Source organism: Salmo salar, chromosome ssa20 (genome assembly GCF_905237065.1).
Source record: "Salmo salar chromosome ssa20, Ssal_v3.1, whole genome shotgun sequence".
NCBI classification, from domain to species: Eukaryota; Metazoa; Chordata; class Actinopteri; order Salmoniformes; family Salmonidae; genus Salmo; species Salmo salar.
Window position 1 is genome coordinate 92153917 of NC_059461.1, and position 26191 is coordinate 92180107.

At 48.3% G+C, this 26191-nt stretch overlaps 1 protein-coding gene across 3 annotated transcripts; it reads right to left on the minus strand.

The window, feature by feature from the left end:
- Positions 1 to 191: 191 nt before the first annotated feature.
- rcbtb2 (regulator of chromosome condensation (RCC1) and BTB (POZ) domain containing protein 2) lies at positions 192 to 26150 on the minus strand. Of its 3 annotated transcripts, XM_045704125.1 has the most exons (13): positions 25913 to 26150; positions 24209 to 24307; positions 23189 to 23326; positions 18137 to 18287; positions 17742 to 17908; positions 13992 to 14150; positions 12941 to 13048; positions 12303 to 12445; positions 7794 to 7984; positions 7518 to 7644; positions 1584 to 1723; positions 929 to 1059; positions 192 to 413 (listed from the first exon to the last, which is right to left on the minus strand). In XM_045704125.1, the coding sequence occupies exons 3-13, from the start codon at positions 23312 to 23314 to the stop codon at positions 273 to 275; spliced, it is 1584 nt and encodes a 527-aa protein (XP_045560081.1). In that variant the 5' UTR covers positions 23315 to 23326; positions 24209 to 24307; positions 25913 to 26150; the 3' UTR covers positions 192 to 272. The 3 variants fall into 3 exon arrangements, with proteins under 3 accessions (XP_045560081.1, XP_045560080.1, XP_045560082.1); XM_045704124.1 differs by lacking the exon at positions 24209 to 24307; XM_045704126.1 differs by lacking the exon at positions 25913 to 26150 and having other exon boundaries at positions 205 to 457; positions 24209 to 24250.
- Between the last annotated feature and the right edge of the window lie 41 nt (positions 26151 to 26191).

Sequence of the window (26191 nt, forward strand, 5' to 3'; positions counted from 1 at the left end):
CATCTGCCTTCATCCCTCTCTCCCATCCCCTTCCTACTCCCCCATCCCCCCTCCTGCTCCTCCATCCCCCCTTCCTGCTCCTCCATCCCCCCTTCCTGCTCCTCCATCCCCCCTTCCTGCTCCTCCATCCCCCCTTCCTGCTCCTCCATCCCCCCCTCCTGCTCCTCCATCCCCCCCCTCCTGCTCCTTCATCCCTCTCTCCCATCCCCCCTCCTACTCCCCCATCCCCCAGTCTCTTAACCCAGGGTCTTAGCTAGTGGGCTGTGGATCAGTCAGTTTTTGAAGGCCCCATAGCGGCTAGCTTTACTGATGAAGGTCTTCAGCAGCTCGTGGTCCATGTCGGCGAAGGCCTGCGTTTGAGTAACGGCTGTCAGGTGGTTGACACAGAACTTGAAGCAGAACTCTTCCAGGTCCTGTAGGAGGAACAGGGAGATGGATGGCTGGTCAGTGGTCAGCGCTGGGGACAGGAGGAGTACAACACAGAGGGCAGTGACTGGTAGAGGAACCACTGGTACAACACAACTGGTACAACAGACAGGACAACAGAGAGGGTCTGGGCTGGCTGGTCAGGGGCCAGGGTCTACAGGAGGACAACAGAGAGGGTCTGGGCTGGCTGGCTGGTCAGCGGCTATGGGAGGACAACAGAGAGGGTCTGGGCTGGCTGGTCAGGGACTACGGGAGGACAACAGAGAGGGTCTGGGCTGGCTGGTCAGGGACTACGGGAGGACAACAGAGAGGGTCTGGGCTGGCTGGTCAGGGACTACGGGAGGACAACAGAGAGGGTCTGGGCTGGCTGGTCAGGGACTACGGGAGGACAACAGAGAGGGTCTGGGCTGGCTGGTCAGGGTCTACGGGAGGACAACAGAGAGGGTCTGGGCTGGCTGGTCAGGGTCTACGGGAGGACAACAGAGTGTGTAAAGCCTCTTACCCTGGCCTCGTACTTGACGGCAGCAGAGAGCAGTGTGATAGCGTTTTCCTCAGAGATGCCTCTCTTGATAGTCTCCTGACACAGTCTCTTCAGACGCGTCTCACGGTAGAACGTCGCTAAGTCCAGGAGCCCTACAGTACACACAGGACAGATACATGGAATACGGCCCAAACGCTGCACCAGTTATTTTATAGTGATCTCCTTCTGAGTCCAGGTTAACGGTGGAATTCTAGCGCATTATAACACTTTCTATAAGCTGTCGTAACTCACGCGAGGCCCTAGATGCTGATTTGGGTTCCTTTGCGACCCGTCTGGTAAATAATTAAGCTAGAGAAAACACTGTGGTGTACTTTATGGAGTTCTTTGCACCTCCGCCTGGAGAATAATCTAGGGGAAACACTGCGTCGTACCTCTGGCGTAAAGGTACGCTAGGGTTAGGTGTCGTACCAGGCGGCAGCGTAGCCTAGCGGTTAGAGCGTTGGACTAGTTAACCGAAAGGTTGCATGATCAAATCCCCTGAGCTGACAAGTTAAAAATCTGTCGTTCAGCCTCCTGAACGAGGCAGTTAACCCCACTGTTCCTAGGCCGTCATTAAAAATAAGAATTTGTTGTTAACCGACTTGCCTAGTTAAATAAAGGTTAAATTAATATGAACCTATGGCGTCCTCTGGAGGCAGGTTGATGATGTCCGTGTACAGGTATTCCAGGAAGGCCCTGTAGACCAAGTAAGAGAACTGGTGGATCTCAATAGACTCCTCGTCCGTCTCGTTCAGCAACACACGGAAATGTTCACACCTGAAACCACGGGAAGATGACAACAGATCAGTCACCGTGGAAACTGACAACAGATCAGTCACCGTGGAAACTGACAACAGATCAGTCACCGTGGAAACTGACAACAGATCAGTCACCGTGGAAACTGACAACAGATCAGTCACCGTGGAAACTGACAACAGATCAGTCACCGTGGAAACTGACAACAGATCAGTCACCATGGAGGGTGGCAACAGATCAGTCACCATGGTGACTGGTGATCAGTATGAATGAAAAAAGGAAACCGCACACTGATCAGTGATACTATCAAGAACAGTGTGCGGTTTCCTTTTTTCATTCATCCTGTTTCAACTGTTGCCATGCACCTGTAACAAGATTGCTCAGATGTGCGAGTGCCTTTTGAATCTTGTTAGACTGGTGATCAGTAACCATGGAGGGTGGCAACAGATCAGTCACCATGGAAACTATGTGCACTGATGTGAAGTTAGAATTCAGCCCATGTAGATCTATGGAGCTTAGCTAGCTGGCTAATTAGATACACTACATGACCAAAAGTATGTGGACACCTTCTTGTCGAACATCTCATACCAAAATCATGGGCATTAATATGGAGTTGGTTCCCCCCTTTGCTGCTATTCCAGCCTCCACTCTTCTTGGAAGGCTTTCCACTAGATGTTGGAACATTACTGTGGGGACTTGCTTCCATTCAGCCACAAGAGCATTAGTGAGGTCGGGAAGACTGATGTTGGGCGATTAGGCCTGGCTCGCAGTCGGCGTTCCAATTCATCCCAAAGGTGTTCGATGGGGTTGAGGTCAGGGCACTGCGAAGGCCAGTCAAGTTCTTCCACACCGATCTTGACAAACCATTCCTGTATGGATCTCGCTTTGTGCACGGGGGCATTGTCATGCTGAAACAGGAAAGGGCCTTCCCCAAACTGATGCCACAAAGTTGGAAGCACAGAATCGTCTAGAATGTCATTGTATGCTGTAGCGTTAAGATTTCCCTTCACTGGAACTAAGGGGCTCAAACCATGAAAAACAGCCCCAGACCATTATTCCTCCTCCACCAAACTTTACAGTTAGCATTATGCATTGGGGCAGGTAGCGTTCTCCTGGCATCTGCCAAACCCAGATTCGTCCGTCGAACTGCCAGATGGTGAAGCGTGATTCATCACTCCAGAGAACACGTTTTCACTGCTCCAGAGTCCAATGGCGTTGAGCTTTACACCACTCCAGCCGACGCTTGGCATTGAGCATAGTGATCTTAGGCTTGTGTGCGGCTGCTCGGCCACGGAAACCCATTTCATGAAGCTTCCGACAAACAGTTCTTGTGCTGACGTTGCTTCCAGAGGCAGTTTGGAACTCTGTAGTGAGTGTTGCAACTGAGGACAGACTATTTTTTTACACACTACACACGCTTCATCACTCAGTGGTCCCGTTCTGTGAGCTTATGTGGCCTACCACTTCACGGCTGAGCCGTTGTTGCTCCAAGATATTTCCACTTCACAATATCAACACTTACAGTTGACTGGGGCAGCTTTAGCAGGGCAGAAATTTGACAAACTGACTCGTTGGAAAGGTGGTATCCTATAACAGTGCCACATTGAAAGTCACTGAGCTCTTCAGTACGGGCCATTCTACTTCCAATGTTTGTCTATGGAGATTGCATGGCTGTGTGATCAATTTTATACACCTGTCAGCAACAGGTGTGTGGCTGAAATAGCCGAATCCACTAATTTGAAGAAGTGTCCACATACTTTTGTAAATATGTATTTAGTTTCTACACGGAGTACACCAAACATTAGGAAAACCTGCATTCGGCACCTACTACAATACCCCCGTTCAAAAGACACTTCAATGTCTTGCCTATTCACCCTCTGAAAGGGCACACATACACAATCCATGTCTCAAATGGAGTCAAATCCTTCTTTCCTCTCCTTCATCTACACCGAGTGAAAAATACAATCCGGGATCATAGCTTTCACCTGCTCAATCCTATGTCCTGGAAACCACCGTGTGTTCTTAATGTTTTGTACACTCAGTGTATGAACAAACACATTTCCAGATGTAAAATAAATAAATTGTCTTTAACTCTGATGGAAAACGATCGCGTTTTAAGGCATGAGGATGTGAGTTATATAAAAAGAGAACCAGAGGGGGAAGCAATAGCAGTGTCCTTGCTTCCTCATAGCGTCAACAGGAAGGACAGAGACACCGAGACATAGTTTCACACACCGCAGTGGAAACTAACATAGCAGACTTGGGAGGAGACAAGGAAGGTAACTACTGGAAATCACCTTGTTAACAGAGAAATGTTTGTAGCTGTGTGTGTGGGTGGGGGGGGGTGGCATGAAAAACAAAACTCTGCCCCGTGGCAAAATGTGTATAATTGAAAGAAGTTACCCGTTTTAGCTTTCAGGGGGGCCTCGCCAAAATGTACTACGCCACTGGTTGATACTTGACTAGGGGAAGGGAGAGAAAGAGCCACTTGACTAGGGGAAGGGAGAGAGAGAGAGAGAGAGAGAGAAAGAGCCACTTGACTAGGGGAAGGGAGAGAGAGAGAGAGAGAGAGAGAGAGAGAGAGAGAGAGAGAGAGAGAGAGAGAGAGAGAGAGAGACTTGACTAGGGGAAGGGAGAGAGACTTGACTAGGGGAAGGGAGAGAGACTTGACTAGGGGAAGGGAGAGAGACTTGACTAGGGGAAGGGAGAGAGACTTGACTAGGGGAAGGGAGAGAGACTTGACTAGGGGAAGGGAGAGAGACTTGACTAGGGGAAGGGAGAGAGACTTGACTAGGGGAAGGGAGAGAGACTTGACTAGGGGAAGGGAGAGAGACTTGACTAGGGGAAGGGAGAGAGACTTGACTAGGGGAAGGGAGAGAGACTTGACTAGGGGAAGGGAGAGAGACTTGACTAGGGGAAGGGAGAGAGAGACTTGACTAGGGGAAGGGAGAGAGAGACTTGACTAGGGGAAGGGAGAGAGAGACTTGACTAGGGGAAGGGAGAGAGAGACTTGACTAGGGGAAGGGAGAGAGAGACTTGACTAGGGGAAGGGAGAGAGAGACTTGACTAGGGGAAGGGAGAGAGAGACTTGACTAGGGGAAGGGAGAGAGAGACTTGACTAGGGGAAGGGAGAGAGAGACTTGACTAGGGGAAGGGAGAGAGAGACTTGACTAGGGGAAGGGAGAGAGAGACTTGACTAGGGGAAGGGAGAGAGAGACTTGACTAGGGGAAGGGAGAGAGAGACTTGACTAGGGGAAGGGAGAGAGAGACTTGACTAGGGGAAGGGAGAGAGAGACTTGACTAGGGGAAGGGAGAGAGAGACTTGACTAGGGGAAGGGAGAGAGAGACTTGACTAGGGGAAGGGAGAGAGAGACTTGACTAGGGGAAGGGAGAGAGACTTGACTAGGGGAAGGGAGAGAGACTTGACTAGGGGAAGGGAGAGAGACTTGACTAGGGGAAGGGAGAGAGACTTGACTAGGGGAAGGGAGAGAGACTTGACTAGGGGAAGGGAGAGAGACTTGACTAGGGGAAGGGAGAGAGACTTGACTAGGGGAAGGGAGAGAGAGACTTGACTAGGGGAAGGGAGAGAGACTTGACTAGGGGAAGGGAGAGAGAGACTTGACTAGGGGAAGGGAGAGAGAGACTTGACTAGGGGAAGGGAGAGAGAGACTTGACTAGGGGAAGGGAGAGAGACTTGACTAGGGGAAGGGAGAGAGAGAGAGACTTGACTAGGGGAAGGGAGAGAGAGAGAGACTTGACTAGGGGAAGGGAGAGAGAGAGAGACTTGACTAGGGGAAGGGAGAGAGAGACTTGACTAGGGGAAGGGAGAGAGAGACTTGACTAGGGGAAGGGAGAGAGAGACTTGACTAGGGGAAGGGAGAGAGAGACTTGACTAGGGGAAGGGAGAGAGAGACTTGACTAGGGGAAGGGAGAGAGAGACTTGACTAGGGGAAGGGAGAGAGAGACTTGACTAGGGGAAGGGAGAGAGAGACTTGACTAGGGGAAGGGAGAGAGACTTGACTAGGGGAAGGGAGAGAGACTTGACTAGGGGAAGGGAGAGAGACTTGACTAGGGGAAGGGAGAGAGACTTGACTAGGGGAAGGGAGAGAGACTTGACTAGGGGAAGGGGAGAGAGACTTGACTAGGGGAAGGGAGAGAGAGACTTGACTAGGGGAAGGGAGAGAGAGACTTGACTAGGGGAAGGGAGAGAGAGAGACTTGACTAGGGGAAGGGAGAGAGAGACTTGACTAGGGGAAGGGAGAGAGAGACTTGACTAGGGGAAGGGAGAGAGAGACTTGACTAGGGGAAGGGAGAGAGAGACTTGACTAGGGGAAGGGAGAGAGAGACTTGACTAGGGGAAGGGAGAGAGAGACTTGACTAGGGGAAGGGAGAGAGAGACTTGACTAGGGGAAGGGAGAGAGAGACTTGACTAGGGGAAGGGAGAGAGAGACTTGACTAGGGGAAGGGAGAGAGAGAGAGAGAGAGACTTGACTAGGGGAAGGGAGAGAGAGAGAGAGAGACTTGACTAGGGGAAGGGAGAGAGAGAGAGAGAGACTTGACTAGGGGAAGGGAGAGAGAGACTTGACTAGGGGAAGGGAGAGAGAGACTTGACTAGGGGAAGGGAGAGAGAGACTTGACTAGGGGAAGGGAGAGAGAGACTTGACTAGGGGAAGGGAGAGAGAGACTTGACTAGGGGAAGGGAGAGAGAGACTTGACTAGGGGAAGGGAGAGAGAGAGACTTGACTAGGGGAAGGGAGAGAGAGAGAGAGAGACTTGACTAGGGGAAGGGAGAGAGAGAGAGAGAGACTTGACTAGGGGAAGGGAGAGAGAGAGAGAGAGACTTGACTAGGGGAAGGGAGAGAGAGACTTGACTAGGGGAAGGGAGAGAGAGACTTGACTAGGGGAAGGGAGAGAGAGACTTGACTAGGGGAAGGGAGAGAGAGACTTGACTAGGGGAAGGGAGAGAGAGAGAGAGAGACTTGACTAGGGGAAGGGAGAGAGAGAGAGACTTGACTAGGGGAAGGGAGAGAGACTTGACTAGGGGAAGGGAGAGAGACTTGACTAGGGGAAGGGAGAGAGAGACTTGACTAGGGGAAGGGAGAGAGAGACTTGACTAGGGGAAGGGAGAGAGAGAGAGACTTGACTAGGGGAAGGGAGAGAGAGAGAGACTTGACTAGGGGAAGGGAGAGAGAGACTTGACTAGGGGAAGGGAGAGAGAGAGAGACTTGACTAGGGGAAGGGAGAGGTCTGAGGAGGAGGAATGATGAAGTTCCTGAAATGTATTAACTACCAGTGACTGGCAGCTATCTCTCTGGGTCTCTCCAGTGACCAGTGATCTGTGTTTTGCATGCAGGTTGATGGTGTGCGAGGGCCACAGTGGTACAAAGAGCTAAATAACCTTCATCAGAATGGTGCTGTACCGCAAATAAATGATGTATTTACAGAGGAAAAGTCAACGCGCATAACAACAACAAAAAACTTTTATTGAAAGTATGTGTGGCAGAAATACTAAAAACACGCAGCGCCACAGCATATACTGAATAAACATGTCACTGTTTACAGTTGTTTGGATGAAAGCATTGGCTAAATTAACATTATCATTGTATTTCACGGTGGTTCTGTGAGATGGTGTGTCCCTCCAAATGGAACCCTTTAACCAAGGCCCATAGGGAGACAAGCGGAGTCTGTTCGGCACCATTTACACAGGCAGCCCAAATTCTGATCTTTCCCACCCCAACTATTGTCAAATGAGCTGATCTGATTGGTATGAAAGATGTGAATTGACCCGCCTGTGTAAACTCAGTCTAAGGTATACCTGATCTTTAAGAGGGCTTTGTGTACGTGGATACACTTTCCATCCACAAGGAACTTGAGATCTGAGATGTCAGGACTGTCGAACTCCCTCTTCAGAGACTGGGCTACTGTCAGATAGTCATCGCCATCTGAATAACACAGAACCAAAAATCAGTCAGTCCTCTAAAAACGAGCCAGAGCAACAACAACAAAACACTCTACGTATCGGAAATACTTCAAATAGTACAGACCTGGGATCAAATACTCATCATCACATCCTGTACAGTGTCAGTCTTACCCACGGTGAGGAGATGCCATGTGACAGCAGGCGTGGCGAAGCATGCAAAGACATCATCAGTGCTGGCGAAGTGAGTGATGTGAGGGCAGGCTACAGCTTGACCCCTACACTGACCCCACATCAGCACTTGACCGCTCTGAGTCTTAGCTGCAGACGTATGGCTGGTGTGGCACGCTGCCACCTCCACCATCCTACAGACAGACAGGACAGACGAGGAGGACAGATATCAGCCTTTTAGATACTTCGCCAGGCTGGACAACCTGACTGTGGCGAAGACCTAAACCCTTCCAGGGCCTTGTCCCCCCCAACCTAAACCCTTCCAGGGCCTTTTCCCCCCAACCTAAACCCTTCCAGGGCCTTTTCCCCCCCAACCTAAACCCTTCCAGGGCCTTGTCACCCCAACCTAAACCCTTCCAGGGCCTTGTCCCCCAACCTAAACCCTTCCAGGGCCTTGTCCCCCCCAACCTAAACCCTTCCAGGGCCTTTTCACCCCAACCTAAACCCTTCCAGGGCCTTGTCACCCCAACCTAAACCCTTCCAGGGCCTTTTCCCCCAACCTAAACCCTTCCAGGGCCTTTTCCCCCCCAACCTAAACCCTTCCAGGGCCTTTTCCCCCAACCTAAACCCTTCCAGGGCCTTTTCCCCCCAACCTAAACCCTTCCAGGGCCTTTTCCCCCCAACCTAAACCCTTCCAGGGCCTTGTCCCCCCCAACCTAAACCCTTCCAGGGCCTTGTCCCCCCAACCTAAACCCTTCCAGGGCCTTGTCCCCCCCAACCTAAACCCTTCCAGGGCCTTGTCCCCCCAACCTAAACCCTTCCAGGGCCTTGTCCCCCCCAACCTAAACCCTTCCAGGGCCTTTTCCCCCAACCTAAACCCTTCCAGGGCCTTTTCCCCCCAACCTAAACCCTTCCAGGGCCTTTTCCCCCCAACCTAAACCCTTCCAGGGCCTTTTCCCCCCAACCTAAACCCTTCCAGGGCCGTTTCCCCAACCTAAACCCTTCCAGGGCCGTTTCCCCCCCCAACCTAAACCCTTCCAGGGCCTTTTCCCCCAACCTAAACCCTTCCAGGGCCTTTTCCCCCAACCTAAACCCTTCCAGGGCCTTGTCACCCCAACCTAAACCCTTCCAGGGCCTTTTCCCCCAACCTAAACCCTTCCAGGGCCTTTTCACCCCAACCTAAACCCTTCCAGGGCCTTGTCCCCCCAACCTAAACCCTTCCAGGGCCTTTTCCCCCCAACCTAAACCCTTCCAGGGCCTTTTCCCCCCCAACCTAAACCCTTCCAGGGCCTTGTCCCCCCAACCTAAACCCTTCCAGGGCCTTTTCCCCCCAACCTAAACCCTTCCAGGGCCTTTTCACCCCAACCTAAACCCTTCCAGGGCCTTTTCCCCCAACCTAAACCCTTCCAGGGCCTTTTCCCCCCAACCTAAACCCTTCCAGGGCCTTGTCACCCCAACCTAAACCCTTCCAGGGCCTTTTCCCCCAACCTAAACCCTTCCAGGGCCTTTTCCCCCCAACCTAAACCCTTCCAGGGCCTTTTCCCCCCCAACCTAAACCCTTCCAGGGCCTTTTCCCCCCCAACCTAAACCCTTCCAGGGCCTTTTCCCCCCAACCTAAACCCTTCCAGGGCCTTTTCCCCCCAACCTAAACCCTTCCAGGGCCTTTTCCCCCCAACCTAAACCCTTCCAGGGCCTTTTCCCCCAACCTAAACCCTTCCAGGGCCGTTTCCCCCCAACCTAAACCCTTCCAGGGCCGTTTCCCCCCAACCTAAACCCTTCCAGGGCCTTTTCCCCCCAACCTAAACCCTTCCAGGGCCTTGTCCCCCCAACCTAAACCCTTCCAGGGCCTTTTCCCCCAACCTAAACCCTTCCAGGGCCTTTTCCCCCAACCTAAACCCTTCCAGGGCCTTTTCCCCCCAACCTAAACCCTTCCAGGGCCTTTTCCCCCAACCTAAACCCTTCCAGGGCCTTTTCCCCCCAACCTAAACCCTTCCAGGGCCTTTTCCCCCCAACCTAAACCCTTCCAGGGCCTTTCCCCCCCAACCTAAACCCTTCCAGGGCCTTTTCCCCCAACCTAAACCCTTCCAGGGCCTTTTCACCCCAACCTAAACCCTTCCAGGGCCTTTTCACCCCAACCTAAACCCTTCCAGGGCCTTTTTCCCCCAACCTAAACCCTTCCAGGGCCTTTTCCCCCCAACCTAAACCCTTCCAGGGCCTTTTCCCCCCAACCTAAACCCTTCCAGGGCCTTTTCCCCCCCAACCTAAACCCTTCCAGGGCCTTTTCCCCCCAACCTAAACCCTTCCAGGGCCTTTTCCCCCAACCTAAACCCTTCCAGGGCCTTTTCCCCCCAACCTAAACCCTTCCAGGGCCTTTTCCCCCCAACCTAAACCCTTCCAGGGCCTTGTCCCCCCAACCTAAACCCTTCCAGGGCCTTTTCACCCCAACCTAAACCCTTCCAGGGCCTTTTCCCCCAACCTAAACCCTTCCAGGGCCTTTTCCCCCCAACCTAAACCCTTCCAGGGCCTTTTCCCCCAACCTAAACCCTTCCAGGGCCTTTTCCCCCCAACCTAAACCCTTCCAGGGCCTTTTCACCCCCAACCTAAACCCTTCCAGGGCCTTTTCACCCCAACCTAAACCCTTCCAGGGCCTTTTCACCCCAACCTAAACCCTTCCAGGGCCTTTTCACCCCAACCTAAACCCTTCCAGGGCCTTTTCCCCCCAACCTAAACCCTTCCAGGGCCTTGTCCCCCCAACCTAAACCCTTCCAGGGCCTTTTCACCCCAACCTAAACCTTTATTTTTTTTTTTCACTGGAAAGATCTTTGCCAAGATACTGAAGTGACTCTAGCCCTGTATACACCCGGTTCTAACTTGGTACATATTCTGATTGTGGCCACATTTGAAGACCGGTGTAGATTACCTCCAGAGGGTAGTCTGCGAGGTGATTACCTCCAGAGGGTAGTCTGCGAGGTGATTACCTCCAGAGGGTAGTCTGCGAGGTGATTACCTCCAGAGGGTAGTCTGCGAGGTGATTACCTCCAGAGGGTAGTCTGCGAGGTGATTACCTCCAGAGGGTAGTCTGTGTCTGGATATCTTACAAGTGTAGACAGATCTGGACAGAGAAACCATTTAAATCGTCATTATCCCGCCCTCTAAAATCACTGGCTGGCGGCACCAATATCCCGCCCTCTAAAATCACTGGCTGGCGGCACCAATATCCCGCCCTCTAAAATCACTGGCTGGCGGCACCAATATCCCGCCCTCTAAAATCACTGGCTGGCGGCACCAATATCCCGCCCTCTAAAATCACTGGCTGGCGGCACCAATATCCCGCCCTCTAAAATCACTGGCTGGTTACATCACTATAGTTCCTAGAATAAATAAATATTTTGAAAGAGTAGCTGTGAAAAATAATTTGCACAAAAATGGGACCAGGAAATCTGGTCACAATGCAGACTCGGTGGACAGATGAGACATTTTAATACCATCTGTAGACACACGTCTGGAAACGTGAGCACATTCAGAATGTGGACAAGATCAGGGCAAAAGGACCCCAAGTTAGAACCAGGTATAAAACGGGGCTATTGAATGGTACGCCACCACTAGTGTCAATATGGGGAAGATGAGACCAATGAGTTCCTTCATTTCATTTGAAAAGGATAAGGTGAGATTTCAATCCAGGACCTGGGTTAAACATGTCACCACGTACACAAGCACTACTTCCACTGAAGTCGTATGGGTGTCAATGCGTAGGCCTAATGTCTACGGCAGTTAGTTCCATTAGCAAATGTACACCGGGATAATACTGCGCGTGTGATATCAGAAAGATATGAAGGTACGGAACTCTAGATATCGCCCAAGCTTACCTGGTGGCCGTCCTACCCTGGGGCCCTGGCCTGGTGGCTGTCCTACCCTGGGGGCCGTCCTACCCTGGGGGCCGTCCTACCCTGGGGCCCTGGCCTGGTGGCTGTCCTACCCTGGGGGCCGTCCTACCCTGGGGCCCTGGCCTGGTGGCTGTCCTACTCTGGGGCCCTGGGGGCCGTCCTACCCTGGAGGCTGTCCTACCCTGGGGCCCTGGGGGCCGTCCTACCCTGGAGGCTGTCCTACCCTGGGGCCCTGGGGGCCGTTCTACCCTGGGGGCTGTCCTACCCTGGGGCCCTGGGGGCCGTCCTACCCTGAGGGCCGTCCTACCCTGGGGGCCGTCCTACCCTGGGGGCCGTCCTACCCTGGGGGCCGTCCTACCCTGGGGGCCGTCCTACCCTGGGGGCCGTCCTACCCTGGGGGCCGTCCTACACTGGGACCCTGGAGGCAGTCCTACACTGGGACCCTGGAGGCAGTCCTACACTGGGACCCTGGAGGCAGTCCTACACTGGGACCCTGGAGGCCGTCCTACACTGGGACCCTGGAGGCAGTCCTACACTGGGACCCTGGAGGCAGTCCTACACTGGGACCCTGGAGGCAGTCCTGCCCTGGGACGTGGAGGCGGTCCTGCCCTGGGACAGAGGAACTCACCTCTCCTTGTCTGTGTTGATGAGTGTGGGGACAGCCTGGTTACTCTTGTTGCCTGTCCCCAGCTGCCCGTAAGAGTTGGCCCCCCAAGCGTAAATAAAGCCCTCGTCCGTCAGCGCCAGCGTATGGGCGTAGCCACAAGCAACCTGCATGGCACAGACAAACAGGAAGTTAATATTCAGACCTTCCCATGTCATTACCCTGTATCTTCCTACCTGCACAGCACATTCAACCATGAGTCCCCACACAGAGCTAACAGAGTAGGTTTGGGTCCACCCCTCACCTGTGTATAACGTCCACCCCTCACCTGTGTATAACGTCCACCCCTCACCTGTGTATAACGTCCACCCCTCACCTGTGTATAACGTCCACCCCTCACCTGTGTATAACGCCCACCCCTCACCTGTGTATAACGTCCACCCCTCACCTGTGTATAACGTCCACCCCTCACCTGTGTATAACGTCCACCCCTCACCTGTGTATAACGTCCACCCCTCACCTGTGTATAACGTCCACCCCTCACCTGTGTATAACGTCCACCCCTCACCTGTGTATAACGTCCACCCCTCACCTGTGTATAACGTCGACCCCTCACCTGTGTATAACGTCGACCCCTCACCTGTATAATGTTGACCCCTCACCTGTATAATGTTGACTCCCTGTAGAGCTGCGATCCTACACGGGGTCTGCTGGTTCCCATTGTTGCCCAGACCAAGCTGCCCGTTACAGTTATAGCCCCAACCATAGGTCTGCAAACAGATCGCAGATTATAGTCCCACAGATAGCAACGGGACGGGGTTGGGGTCCCACAGATAGCAACGGGACGGGGTTGTAGTCCCACAGCTAGCAACGGGACGGGGTTGTAGTCCCACAGCTAGCAACGGGACGGGGTTGTAGTCCCACAGATAGCAACGGGACGGGGTTGTGGTCCCACAGATAGCAACGGGACGGGGTTGTAGTCCCACAGATAGCAACGGGACGGGGTTGTAGTCCCACAGCTAGCAACGGGACGGGGTTGTAGTCCCACAGATAGCAACGGGACGGGGTTGTAGTCCCACAGATAGCAACGGGACGGGGTTGTGGTCCCACAGATAGCAACGGGACGGGGTTGTGGTCCCACAGATAGCAACGGGACGGGGTTGTAGTCCCACAGATAGCAACGGGACGGGGTTGTAGTCCCACAGATAGCAACGGGACGGGGTTGTGGTCCCACAGATAGCAACGGGACGGGGTTGTAGTCCCACAGATAGCAACGGGACGGGGTTGTAGTCCCACAGATAGCAACGGGACGGGGTTGTGGTCCCACAGATAGCAACGGGACGGGGTTGTAGTCCCACAGATAGCAACGGGACGGGGTTGTAGTCCTACAATACAATACATCCTAACTCACTGACTCCATTGGGTGCATCAGCAGCCTTCCACGCTCAAAAGCACAAATTATATTTTTTTTGGACAGCTATTATATTTACTGTCTTTTACACTGTCTGCAGCTGAATCAATAGTTGATTATGAAAACAGACTCTTCTGCCACGACTTCATCGACTACCGATCAATGCATCGATTTCTTACATTACGTAACGTTTCCATCCTCTTTCTTTCTTTCTGCCATACAAACAAACAAACTGGGCCTTGACATCAACACGACCGTATAAAATACTTGTTGTATTAAGGATTTACTTAAAGTATCCTCACCTCTCCATTGTCCAGCACAGCCATGGAACAGAGCTGACCACAGGCGATATTAACCACGACTTTGTTCTGCAGGCAGCTGCTGACCCGGCGAGGCGTGGGCTGGTTGGCCGTCGACCCTGACCCCACCTGTCCAGAGTTGTTGTAGCCCCATGCAAACACCTTGAGGGGGGGGGAGGGAGGGAGGAGATGTCAGAGGGGAAAGGTTAAAAAAGGTCACAGAACCAGGAAATTCACAACAAAACCAGGACATTTAAGAACAGATGTACACTGTATGTACGTAGGTATATATTTACCTAAATTGCCTCACCCCCTTGCTGGGGAACGTAACAGGGTGTATACGGAGTCGATTTACAAGAAAAAAAACCCAAAAATTGTTCAAACAGAAGAGGGAACTACAAAAGCTGTGTTCAGAATGGCAGTTAACTCAAATCCTATTTATAGTGAACAAAAAATATAAAAATGCAACAATTTCACAGATTTTACTGAGTTACAGTTCAGAAGGTAATCTGTCAATTCAAATAAATGTATTAGGCTATGGATGCCCAGTCATGTGAAAGTGGTGCAGCCATGGGTGGAGCCTGGGAGGGCATAGGGCCACCCAGAATTAGATTTTCCCCATAAAAGGGCTTTATTACAGTGAGAAATGCTCCTCAGTTTCCATCAGCTGTCCAGTCTCAGAAGATGGATGAGGAGGTTCCTGACAGGCGTAGCTACGAGTGGTCTGCGTTTCTGAGGCTGATTAGAGGTACTGCCAAATTCTCTAAAATGATGATGGAGGTCACTTATGGTTGAGAAATAAACAAATTCTCTGGCAACAGCTCTGGTGGACATTCCTGCAGTCCTGCATGCCAATTGCACGCTCCCTGAAAACTTGAGACATCTGTGGCATTGTGTTGGTTGACAAAACTGCACATTTTAGATTGGCCTTTGTTTTGTGCCCAGCACAAGGTGCACATGTGTAATGATCATGCTGTTTAATAATCAACTTCTTGATATGCCACACCTGTCAGGTGGATGGATTATTTTTGGGAAAAATGAGAAATGCTCACTAACAGGGATGTAAAGAAATGTGTGCACAATGACAGAAATTATATTTTTGTGCATATAGAACATTTTCTGGGATCTTTTTATTTCAGCTCATGAAACATGGGACTAACACTTTACATATTGCGTTTATCACATGGCCAGGAATCAGATATAAATCTGAACCATTTTTGAACTACTCGAGAAGTAGGAGTGTCTTTAAATCCTCAAGGTCCTTGACCTCTTGAGAACCACTGATCAAAAAGACATGCTATTTCCTTACAGACTAAACATGGCTTTGTGATTGTGTCTTTTCGTAATTTTGTCTGTTTGCCTCTGGGCCCAACTTGTAAGCCCGAAATATATCAGCTTTATCAGTTGTCAGTATCTGAGCTCTGATCAAGGGATAAAGAGGCGTACACTTTTTGAGCTTTTCCCCACCAGAACACTTTGGAGGAGCAGTGACCAAATCTCTCACAGCCATTTTAGGAATGTGGCAATCCACTCAAACTGAGTAAAATACACAGTACCAGTCAAAAGATTGGACACACCTAAATCATTCAAGGGTTTGTCTTTATTTTTACTAATTTTATACATTGTAGAATAATAGTGAAGACATCAAAACTATGAAATAACACACATGGAATCATGTAGTAACCACAACAAAGAGAAGGTGTGTCCAAAGGTTTGACAGGTACTGTACATCCACCTCCTTCTCGTTGACAGGCGGTTACAAACCGGCTGTTCCGACCGAGATCAAACTCTGTTCATGGTGCAGGGTGCCATGACTGGATACTGAGTGCTTAGAGATCTCTCTCTCTCTCTATTGGATGGCATGCTGACGTTCTTATGCTGCATGTTCATCTGGTCTTTTTTCCCCTGTGCTCCAGCTGTAATTTATGTTGCTCCAACTTTGCCTTCAGTTCTAACTCCCTCAGTTGCACGTCTACGGGACTCACCCCACTGCCCGTAGCACCATTTTCATCAGTCTCTCTCTGCGAGAGCATTTCCTCCTCCACCAAAACAGTACTGAGCAACACTTTTTATTTTTTGTAATCATTTTTTAACCACTTTTTTTCTCCCCAATTTCGTGGTAGCTTACAGTCTTGTCTCGTCGCTGCAACATCCCGTACGGACTCGAGAGAGGCGAAGGTCGAGAGCCATGCGTCCTCCGAACACGACCCTGCCAAGCCGCACTGCTTCTTGACATAGTAGCCGCTTAACCAGGAAGCCAGACGCACCAATGTGTCAGAGGAAACACAATACACCTGCGCCCGACCCGCCACAGGAGTCGCTAGAGTGCGATGGGACAAGGACATCCCTGCCGGGCAAACCCTCCCCTAACCCGGACGACACTGGGCCAAGTTGTGCGCCGCCCCATAAGTCGCCCGGTCGCGGCCGGCTGTGACAGAGCCTGGACTCGAACCAGGATCTCTAGTGGCACAGCGATGCAGTGTCTTAGACCACTGCGCCACTCGGGAGACAGTACTTTGACTACTGCTTTAGGATCGCTAGATGCCTCTGATGCCATAATGCTTTGCAATGAGCAGATTTGCCTTCGTACATTTATCTAGCATCTCCCATGTAGGGTTTTTAACCTGTGTGTATATGTAATATAACCCCTAAGGATAGATGTCAGTGACAAACTCTACCACAAAAGTGTATTTTGAACATTCAAATAGCTTGGCACAGCAGAGCTCCAGAGTAGGAGATTAGAGCGACTACCACACTCATGGGAAACAAGATCCCCGGACCAGCCCCCATTTTATTACCAAAAAAATTGTCACTCAAAACAGACTCATGGGGGTGTCCACTGAAAGATGACTAGTAACAACAACTGGGACCTAAAAAGACACTCACCATGAGACCCATTAAATTTGCCCAAGAAAAGACAAACAAAAGAAAAACCCACAAACGTAAAAACAGGATGCAAACCAAAAAAAGTGGAACAAAACGAAAACAGGAAATATCAAACAATGGATTGTTTTTCTACCTTTCGAATAAGGGAGCGCCAACTGAAGGTGTTAACCCTCCACATCTCTCAAGACCTCTGGTTTACTGGGCCAGCCACTCTCAATAACACCGCCTGTAGCCACCCTCAATAACACCGCCTGTAGCCACCCTCAATAACACCGCCTGTAGCCACCCTCAATAACACCGCCTGTAGCCACCCTCAATAACACCGCCTGTAGCCACCCTCAATAACACCGCCTGTAGCCACCCTCAATAACACCGCCTGTAGCCACCCTCAATAACACCGCCTGTAGCCACCCTCAATAACACCGCCTGTAGCCACCCTCAATAACACCGCCTGTAGCCACCCTCAATAACACCGCCTGTAGCCACCCTCAATAACACCGCCTGTAGCCACCCTCAATAACACCGCCTGTAGCCACCCTCAATAACACCGCCTGTAGCCACCCTCAATAACACCGCCTGTAGCCACCCTCAATAACACCGCCTGTAGCCACCCTCAATAACACCGCCTGTAGCCACCCTCAATAACACCGCCTGTAGCCACCCTCAATAACACCGCCTGTAGCCACCCTCAATAACACCTCCGGGCCCCGGTCACGGCCCATACCTCCGGGCCCCGGTCACGGCCCATACCTCCGGGCCCCGGTCACGGCCCATACCTCCGGGCCCCGGTCACGGCCCATACCTCCGGGCCCTGGTCAAAAGTGGTGTACTATAAAGAAATAGGGTGCAATTTGGGACGCATACTACCTCTCCGTCGGTAGTGAGGGCGATGGTGTGGTGAGAGCCACAGGCCACCTCCGTCACCCTCTTGTTGAGCAGGTTAGTGGAGACCTGGGCTGGGGTCAAGCCATGGTTGGTGGTCCCATTGCCCAGCTGGCTGTAGCCGTTGTGTCCCCAGGCAAACACTTCTCCATCTACACAGCACATATAATAGATTGATTTTAGTTGAGAAATATTCACATTTATAGGTCAGAATTAAACCACTTTAAGAAATAACCTCAATCCAATGTCTACCTTGTACGGAGTAAAAATTGGGGGGAAAAAATATATATTTCTTGACAAAAACCATACAAAAATATATGGAATCCTACTTTAACAAGCAACAAAATGTACCAAACACGATTTAGACCGTCTCATCTCACCGGCAGTAGCGATGACTACATGTGGTCCTGTTCCGTAGCTCAGAGAGACGATCTTCTTCCCACATAGCACGTCGATCCTGCGGGGCTCGATGGTGCTCTGCAGATCCCCCAGACCCAGACAGCCACTACAGTTGGTACCCAGGGCAAACACCTGTACAATGAGGAGCAAAACAGCTTGTCTGAGGCCCAAATTACAGCCCATTCCCCCCAAAATTACAGCCCATTCCCCCCAAATTACAGCCCATTCCATCCAAATTACAGCCCATTCCATCCAAATTACAGCCCATTCCCCCCAAATTACAGCCCATGCCCCCCAAATTACAGCCCATGCCCCCCAAATTACAGCCCATTCCTATTAGCTGCTGCCTACTCTTCCTGGGGTCCATCGAAATTAAGGCAGTTTATACCATTTTAAAACATGACAATACATTCACAACACACTGTTACATTCACAACACAATATCTACAGTACTAAATCCATGTGTATGTGATCGTGTGTGTGTGTGTGTGCATGTGTCTCTGCCTATGTGTGTGTGTGTGTGTGTGTCTTCACAGTCCCCACTGTTCCATAAGGTGTATTTTTATCTGTTTTTTTAAATCTGATTCTGCTGCTGCATCAGTTACCTGATGTGGAATAGTTCCATGTAGTCATGGCTCTATGTAGTACTGTGCTCCTCCCATAGTCTGTTCTGGACTTTGGGGACTGTGAAGAGACCTCTGGTGGCGTGTCTTGTGGGGTATGCATGGGGTGTCCGAGCTGTGTGCAGGTATTTTAGACAGACAGCTCGGTGCATTCAACATGTCAATACCTCTCATATATACAAGTAGTGATGAAGTCAATCTCTCCTCCACTTTCAGCCAGGAGAGATTGACATGCATATTATTAATATTAGCTCTCTGTGTACATCCAAGGGCCAGACGTGCTGCCGTTCTGATCCAATTACAATTTTCCTGAGTCTGTTTTTGTGGCACCTGACCACATGACTGAACAGTAGTCCAGGTGCAACAAAACTAGGGCCTGTAGGACCTGCCTTGTTGATAGTGTTGTTAAGAAGGTAGAAACTAGGGCCTGTAGGACCTGCCTTGTTGATAGTGTTGTTAAGAAGGTAGAAACTAGGGCCTGTAGGACCTGCCTTGTTGATAGTGTTGTTAAGAAGGTAGAAACTAGGGCCTGTAGGACCTGCCTTGTTGATAGTGCTGTTAAGAAGGTAGAAACTAGGGCCTGTAGGACCTGCCTTGTTGATAGTGCTGTGAAGAAGGTAGAAACTAGGGCCTGTAGGACCTGCCTTGTTGATAGTGTTGTTAAGAAGGTAGAAACTAGTGCCTGTAGGACCTGCCTTGTTGATAGTGTTGTTAAGAAGGTAGAAACTAGGGCCTGTAGGACCTGCCTTGTTGATAGTGTTGTTAAGAAGGTAGAAACTAGGGCCTGTAGGACCTGCTTTGTTGATAGTGTTGTTAAGAAGGTAGAAACTAGTGCCTGTAGGACCTGCCTTGTTGATAGTGTTGTTAAGAAGGTAGAGCAGTGGTTTATTATGGACATACAACAGTAGCTAAGATGGGGATAAGTCTGTCTACTACTGCATCAATATGTTTTGACCATGACAGTTTACAATCCAGGGTTACTCCAAGCAGTTTAGTCAGCACAACTTGCTCAAATTTCCATATTATTTATTACAAGATTTAGTTCAGGTTTAGTGAATGATTTGTCCCAAATACAATGCTTTAAGTTTTAGAAATATTAAAGGACTAAATTATTCCTTGCCACCCATTCTGAAACTAACTGCAGCTCTTTGTTAAGTGTTGCAGTTATTTCAGTCACTGTAGTAGCTGACCTGTATAGTGTTGAGTCATCCACATACATAAGACACTCCGTCTTTCCTCAAAGCCAGTGGCATGTCATTAGTAAAGATCGGAATAAAAGGGGCCTAGACAGCTACCCTGGGGAATTCCTGATTCTACCTGGATTATGTTGGAGAGGCTTCCATTAAAGAACACCCTCTGTGTTCTGTTAGACAGGTAACTCTTTACCAACATTATAGCAGTGGGTGTAAAGCCATTATAGCAGTGGGTGTAAAGCCATTATAGCAGGGGGTGTAAAGCCATTATAGCAGTGGGTGTAAAGCCATTATAGCAGGGGGTGTAAAGCCATTACACATACTTTTTGCCAGCAGTAGAATATGATCAATAATGTCAAAAGCTGCACTGAAATCTAACAAAACAGCCCCCACAATCTGTTGATCATCAATTTCTCTCAGCCAATCATCAGTCATTTGTGTAAGTGCTGTGCTTGTTGAATATCCTTCTCTATAAACATGCTGAAAGTCTGTTGTCAATTTGTTTACTGTAAAATAGCATTGCATATGGTCAAGCACAATTTTTTTTCAAAAAGTTTACTAAGGGTTGGTAACAGGCCGATTGGTCGGCTATTTGAGACAGTAAAGGGGGCTTTACTATTATTAGGTAGTGGAATGACTTTAGCTTCCCTCCAGGCCTGAGGGCACACGCTCTCTAGTAGGCTTCAACTGAAGATGTCGCAAAAAGGAGTGGAAATATCGCCCGCTATCATCCTCAGTTATTTTCCATCCAAGTTGTCAGACCCCGGTGGCTTGTCATTGTTGATAAACAACAATATTTTTTTTTTCACCTCTACTTTACAGAATTCAAATTTACAATTCTTGTCTTTCATAATTTGGTTAGATATACTTGGATGTGTAGTGTCAGCGTTTGTTGCTGGCATGTCACGCCTAAATTTGCTAATCTTGCCAATTAAAAAAATCATTAAAGTAGTTGGTAATATCAGTTGGTTTTGTGATGAACGAGCATCTGATTCAATGAATGATGGAGCTGAGTTTGCCTTTTTTCCTATCATTCATCTTGGTTTCTTCATCTTTTTATTCAGTTTAGTCACATGATTTCTCTATTTGCAGTACGTTTGCCAATTGGTTGTTCAGCCAGACCTATTTGCCATTCCCTTTGCCTCATCCCTCTACAACCATATAATGTTTCAATTCCTCATCAATCCACGGGGATTTAACAGTTTTTAACAGTCATTTTCTTAATAGGTGCTTATTAGTAACTAGAATAAGCAATTTCATAAATGTGTCAAGTGCAGCGTCTGGTTGCTCCTCATTACTCACCACAGACCAACAAATATTCTTCACATCATCAACATAGGAATCACTACAAAACTTCTTGTATGACCTCTTATACTCTATATTAGGCCCAGCCTTTGGAACTTTGGTTTTCCTAGATATGGCTACTATATTGTGATCACTACATCCTATGGATTTGGATACTGTTTTAGAGCACATTTCTGCAGCGTTAGTAAAGATGTGATCAATACATGTTGATGATTTCATTCCTGTGCTGTTTGTAACTACCCTGGTAGGTTGACTGATAATCTGAACCAGGTTCCAGGCACTGGTTACAGTTTAAAGCTTTTTCTTGAGTGGGCAGCTTGATGAAAGCCAGTCAGTATTTAAATCACCCAGAAAATATACCTCTCTGTTGATATCACATACATTATCAAGCATTTCACCTATTATCCAGATACTGACTGTTAGCACTTGGTGGTCTATAGCAGCTTCCCACCAGGATGGGCTTTAGGTGAGGCAGATGAACCTGTAGCCATATTACTTCAACAGTATTTAACATGAGATCCTCTCTAATCTTTACAGGAATGTGGTTCGGAATATAAAAACAGCAACACCTCCACCATTGGCATTTCTATATTTTGTGTAAAAGTTTAGTCTGGGTGCCCACTACGACAACAAATTGGCATAGTTTTAAGTTTATAAAGACACTGCATGGCAAAAGACAGTAAGATCATTGCCTGGGTGTAAACTGGGTCCCCTATGAGGAAAAACAAATAGCTTGGCGTGTTAAGACGCAGTCAGACATGAACAGAGGCTCTCAGATGGATCAAAACAGGGCTTGCACTGGCTTTACACGGCCAAATATAGCCTCACTATCTGCTTGACCCAGTCTCCGGAAATATCTCTGACTGACCTCAGGCTATATCCCACACGGCACCGTATTCCCTATACAGTGCCTCGCAAACGCAGACTTTTGCAAGGATTTCTTCACATTTTACTGTGTTACAAAGTGGGATTGAAATGGATTTGTCATTTCTTGTGAACAATCTACACAAGATACTCCAATGTGAAAGTGGAAGAAAATTATTGAAAATTTTTTTAAACCAAAATATAAGTAATTCCATAAGTATTCAGCCCACTGGTTTAGGCAAGCCTAAATTAGTTCAGGAGATAAATATGGCTCCACAAATCACCGAATGAGTTACAGGAACTCACTCTGTGTGAAATAATAGAAGTTGACATGATTTATAAAATCACTACACCTTCCTCTGTTGAAGTTATATTCTAACACAGTCTGATAGTTGTTAGGCCTAGTTTCCATTTAATGGACATTACATTAACTATAGCCTACTGCTATGTAATAGACATGGTTAAAGTTATATTCTAACACAGTCTGATAGTTGTTAGGCCTAGTTTCCATTTAATGGACATCACATTAACTATAGCCTACTGCTATGTAATAGACAAGGTTAAAGTTATATTCTAACACAGTCTGATAGTTGTTAGGCCTAGTTTCCATTTAATGGACATCACATTAACTATAGCCTACTGCTATGTAATAGACAAGGTTAAAGTTATATTCTAACACAGTCTGATAGTTGTTAGGCCTAGTTTCCATTTAATGTACATCACATTTTTGCATCTGAGCTCTTAGTGTGCAGCTCTCCTTTATTTTCAAACTTGTCCAAGTACTAAACCACAATTAGTTCATAAAAACTAGGCCTAACAACTATCGGACTGTGTTAGAATATAACTTTAACCTTGTCTATTACATAGCAGTAGGCTATAGTTAACTGCGTCCCAAATGGCACCCTATTCCCTACATTGTGCACTACTTTTGACCAGAGCCCTTTGAGACCTATGTCAAAAGTAGTGAACTATATTGGAACTAGGGTGCCATTTGGGAAGAAACCCATGTCCCCAGGTGCTGAGCCAGACGGGGCCCTACAGTGCGTACCTCATCGTTGACAGTGACATAGAGGGCTTCGTTGGCAGCGCTGCCGAACACACAGGCCTGTCGTATCAGACGCAGTTCCTCTGGAGGCAGGAGAGCAAACACTGGCCACTTCCCCACGTCCAGCATACTACTACTCAGCTAGGGCAAACAGACAGAAACATCAGAGTAGCATCAAGCATACTACTACTACAACTACTACTACACTAGGGCAAACAGACAGAAACATCAGAGTATCATCAAGCATACTACTACTACTACTACTACTACTACTACACTAGGGCAAACAGACAGAAACATCAGAGTAGCATCAAGCATACTACTACAACTACTACTACTACACTAGGGCAAACAGACAGAAACATCAGAGTATCATCAAGCATACTACTACTACACCTACTACTCACACTAGGGCAAACAGACAGAAACATCAGAGTATCATCAAGCATACTACTACTACAACTACTACTACACTAGGGCAAACAGACAGAAACATCAGAGTATCATCAAGCATACTACTACAACTACTACTACACTAGGGCAAACAGACAGAAACATCAGAGTATCATCAAGCATACTACTACTACTCCTCCTCCTCCTCCTCCTCAACTAGGGCAAACAGACAAACACTCTACCATCAATCATCAACATAGAATAATGTAACAATAACACTTGTTGAATCACTAATTAAATGAAAACGGTTGGCACACAAACAACATTCTCCCTTAGCAAAAAGGAATTCCAAGTAAGTAAACCTGTCAATACAGGAACGCCAGAGGGAATTCCAAAAGGAACAGCTATTCTCATGGACTTATCGGTTATCATACAGTGTTTGTTTAAAGTGAGTAAAGAGAGTTTCAGAGTATAAATTGTCCCCCAAAACGACACTTTATTTGCTTGTCTAAACATCAGACTGTTTTCACAGTTACTCCATTGATATCCAGTCTGAAAGTCGTCATCGAAACCAAATATGCAAGTCCGTACAAGCCAGAAAGTTGAATACAATGATATTTAAAAACGTACTTCACCGATTGTCAGTCCTTTTTCGCGGTTGGAGGTGGAGATCTAGTAGCCATAGGAAAGTGTGCCTGGTAGGTTTCTGTTGCTTGTATTTCTCATCTCCTGACAGATTTCACGATGCACAATATGTAAACAATATCTGAATGTAACCGAACCGTTGTCAGCCATAACGTTGTCCCTCGCTATCAGCTGGAAGTGCTGGTGAACTTCGCCAGATGATTGCGTGGGACAACTTTAGGTCTGTGCTTCGGTTAAATTCGGAATATTAACATATTGTGTAAATCGTGTGCAAATTCCTCAAGCATTGAAAATGCAAACCATAAATACCCTTACGGGAAAAGATTGCAGTCGGAGAGTAGTATAACTGCAGTACACTGTAGTATAACTGAAATTAGCGGAAGATACTGCTTCCAAAATACGGTTTTTTTTTATGCAGTATAATTTTGCAGTAAAGTTCAATTGCAGTAGTTCAATTGCAGTAATTCTGCAATTACTGCATCCAAAATACCACAGTCAACTGCAGTTACTGCACTTTTAATTCAGTTTCAGAACAGCAATCTTTTTTGTACGGGTAAAAACCGACATTTTTATTTAACCTGTATTTTTTAATCAGGGAGTCATACTGAGACGAAGGTTGTTTTTTGTTTTTTTTACAGATGAGCTCTGAAATACAGACCAGCACACTGAAATACGGTTTAAGAACACTACTGGGTGGCTATTTTGTCTCAGATTACCTCCTACATAAAAGTAAAGTACATTCAAATGAAGTTTATTCAACAGTCTGACTTGTGATTGAACTGTTATTAACAAATGGGGAGCCTACATGTTAAGAGACACAGAGAGAGAGAGAGACACAGAGAGAGAGAGAGACAGAGAGAGAGACAGAGAGAGAGAGAGAGAGAGACAGAGAGACACAGACAGAGAGAGACAGAGAGAGAGAGAGAGAGACAGAGAGAGAGAGAGACAGAGAGAGAGAGAGAGAGAGAGAGACAAAGAGAGAGACAGAGAGACAGAGAGAGAGAGAGAGAGAGAGAGAGAGAGACAGAGAGACAAAGAGACAGAGAGACAGAGAGAGAGAGAGAGACAAAGAGACAGAGAGAGACAAAGAGACAGAGAGAGAGCAAAGAGACAGAGAGAGAGACAAAGAGACAGAGAGAGAGACAAAGAGACAGAGAGAGAGACAAAGAGACAGAGAGAGAGAGAGACAAAGAGACAGAGAGAGACAGAGAGACAGAGAGGGACAGAGAAGTCTTCCACTCTCGGATTCCTAGAGGCGACCTATTCCCTGTATTTAGGTCGGCGTCCCAGTTCCCACTCTTATCGCCGCTCGACTCCATCATTAAATCTGAGACTTTATGCCAGACGCTAGTTAGTGTGACCAAAAACAGAAGTACAGTATGAGATGTGAAGATAAACTGACGTCCCAAGATTACACTGGTAGCCGATGTCATGGCGACGATGGCTAGCTAAAATCATTTGCAGGGAACACGTCATTTAGAAACTGTAGTGACTAAGTTAAAACGCCAAACAAAACTACACACACTAACTAGCTTAGTTATTAAGTGTCATTGTAGAGGTTCATACTATGACTGACTGACTGACTGACTGTCTGTCTCCAACGTAAACAAGACTCAAGATAAGGATACCAAAAGAGACATGTTTTCTAAAGTAGCGTCCGCTAGCATAGCTTAGCTTAGCTTAGCTTACCCCGGCGTTGTTATGCTATTCGTTAACGACGTCGTCGGGTCAGACAGCGATATCGGCGACTACCTAACATTTTCATATGGCAAATCGAGTTAAAAAAAGCTTTCACATTTCCGTCAGACAGGTACTAAGCTAGCAGACAGGTACTAAGCTAGCAGACAGGTACTAAACTAGCCAATACAGTGCCAATCCCTTCTCCGGCTGAGGAAGCTTCTCGGTTCTTCAGTAATGTGATGTGCGGTTCGACGAAACGACTCTTTTCACTGACTCGAGAGTCATGAT

Coding starts and splice junctions, on each gene's coding strand:
- rcbtb2 (XM_045704124.1), bottom strand. CDS start 23,314: ATGCTGGACGTGGGGAAGTGGCCAGTGTTTGCTCTCCTGCCTCCAGAG. Junction 7,645..7,793: donor ATGGCATCTCCTCACCGTGG/GTAAGACTGACA, acceptor TGTGTTATTCAG/ATGGCGATGACTATCTGACA. Junction 1,060..1,583: donor GCCTCCAGAGGACGCCATAG/GTTCATATTAAT, acceptor TGTGTACTGTAG/GGCTCCTGGACTTAGCGACG.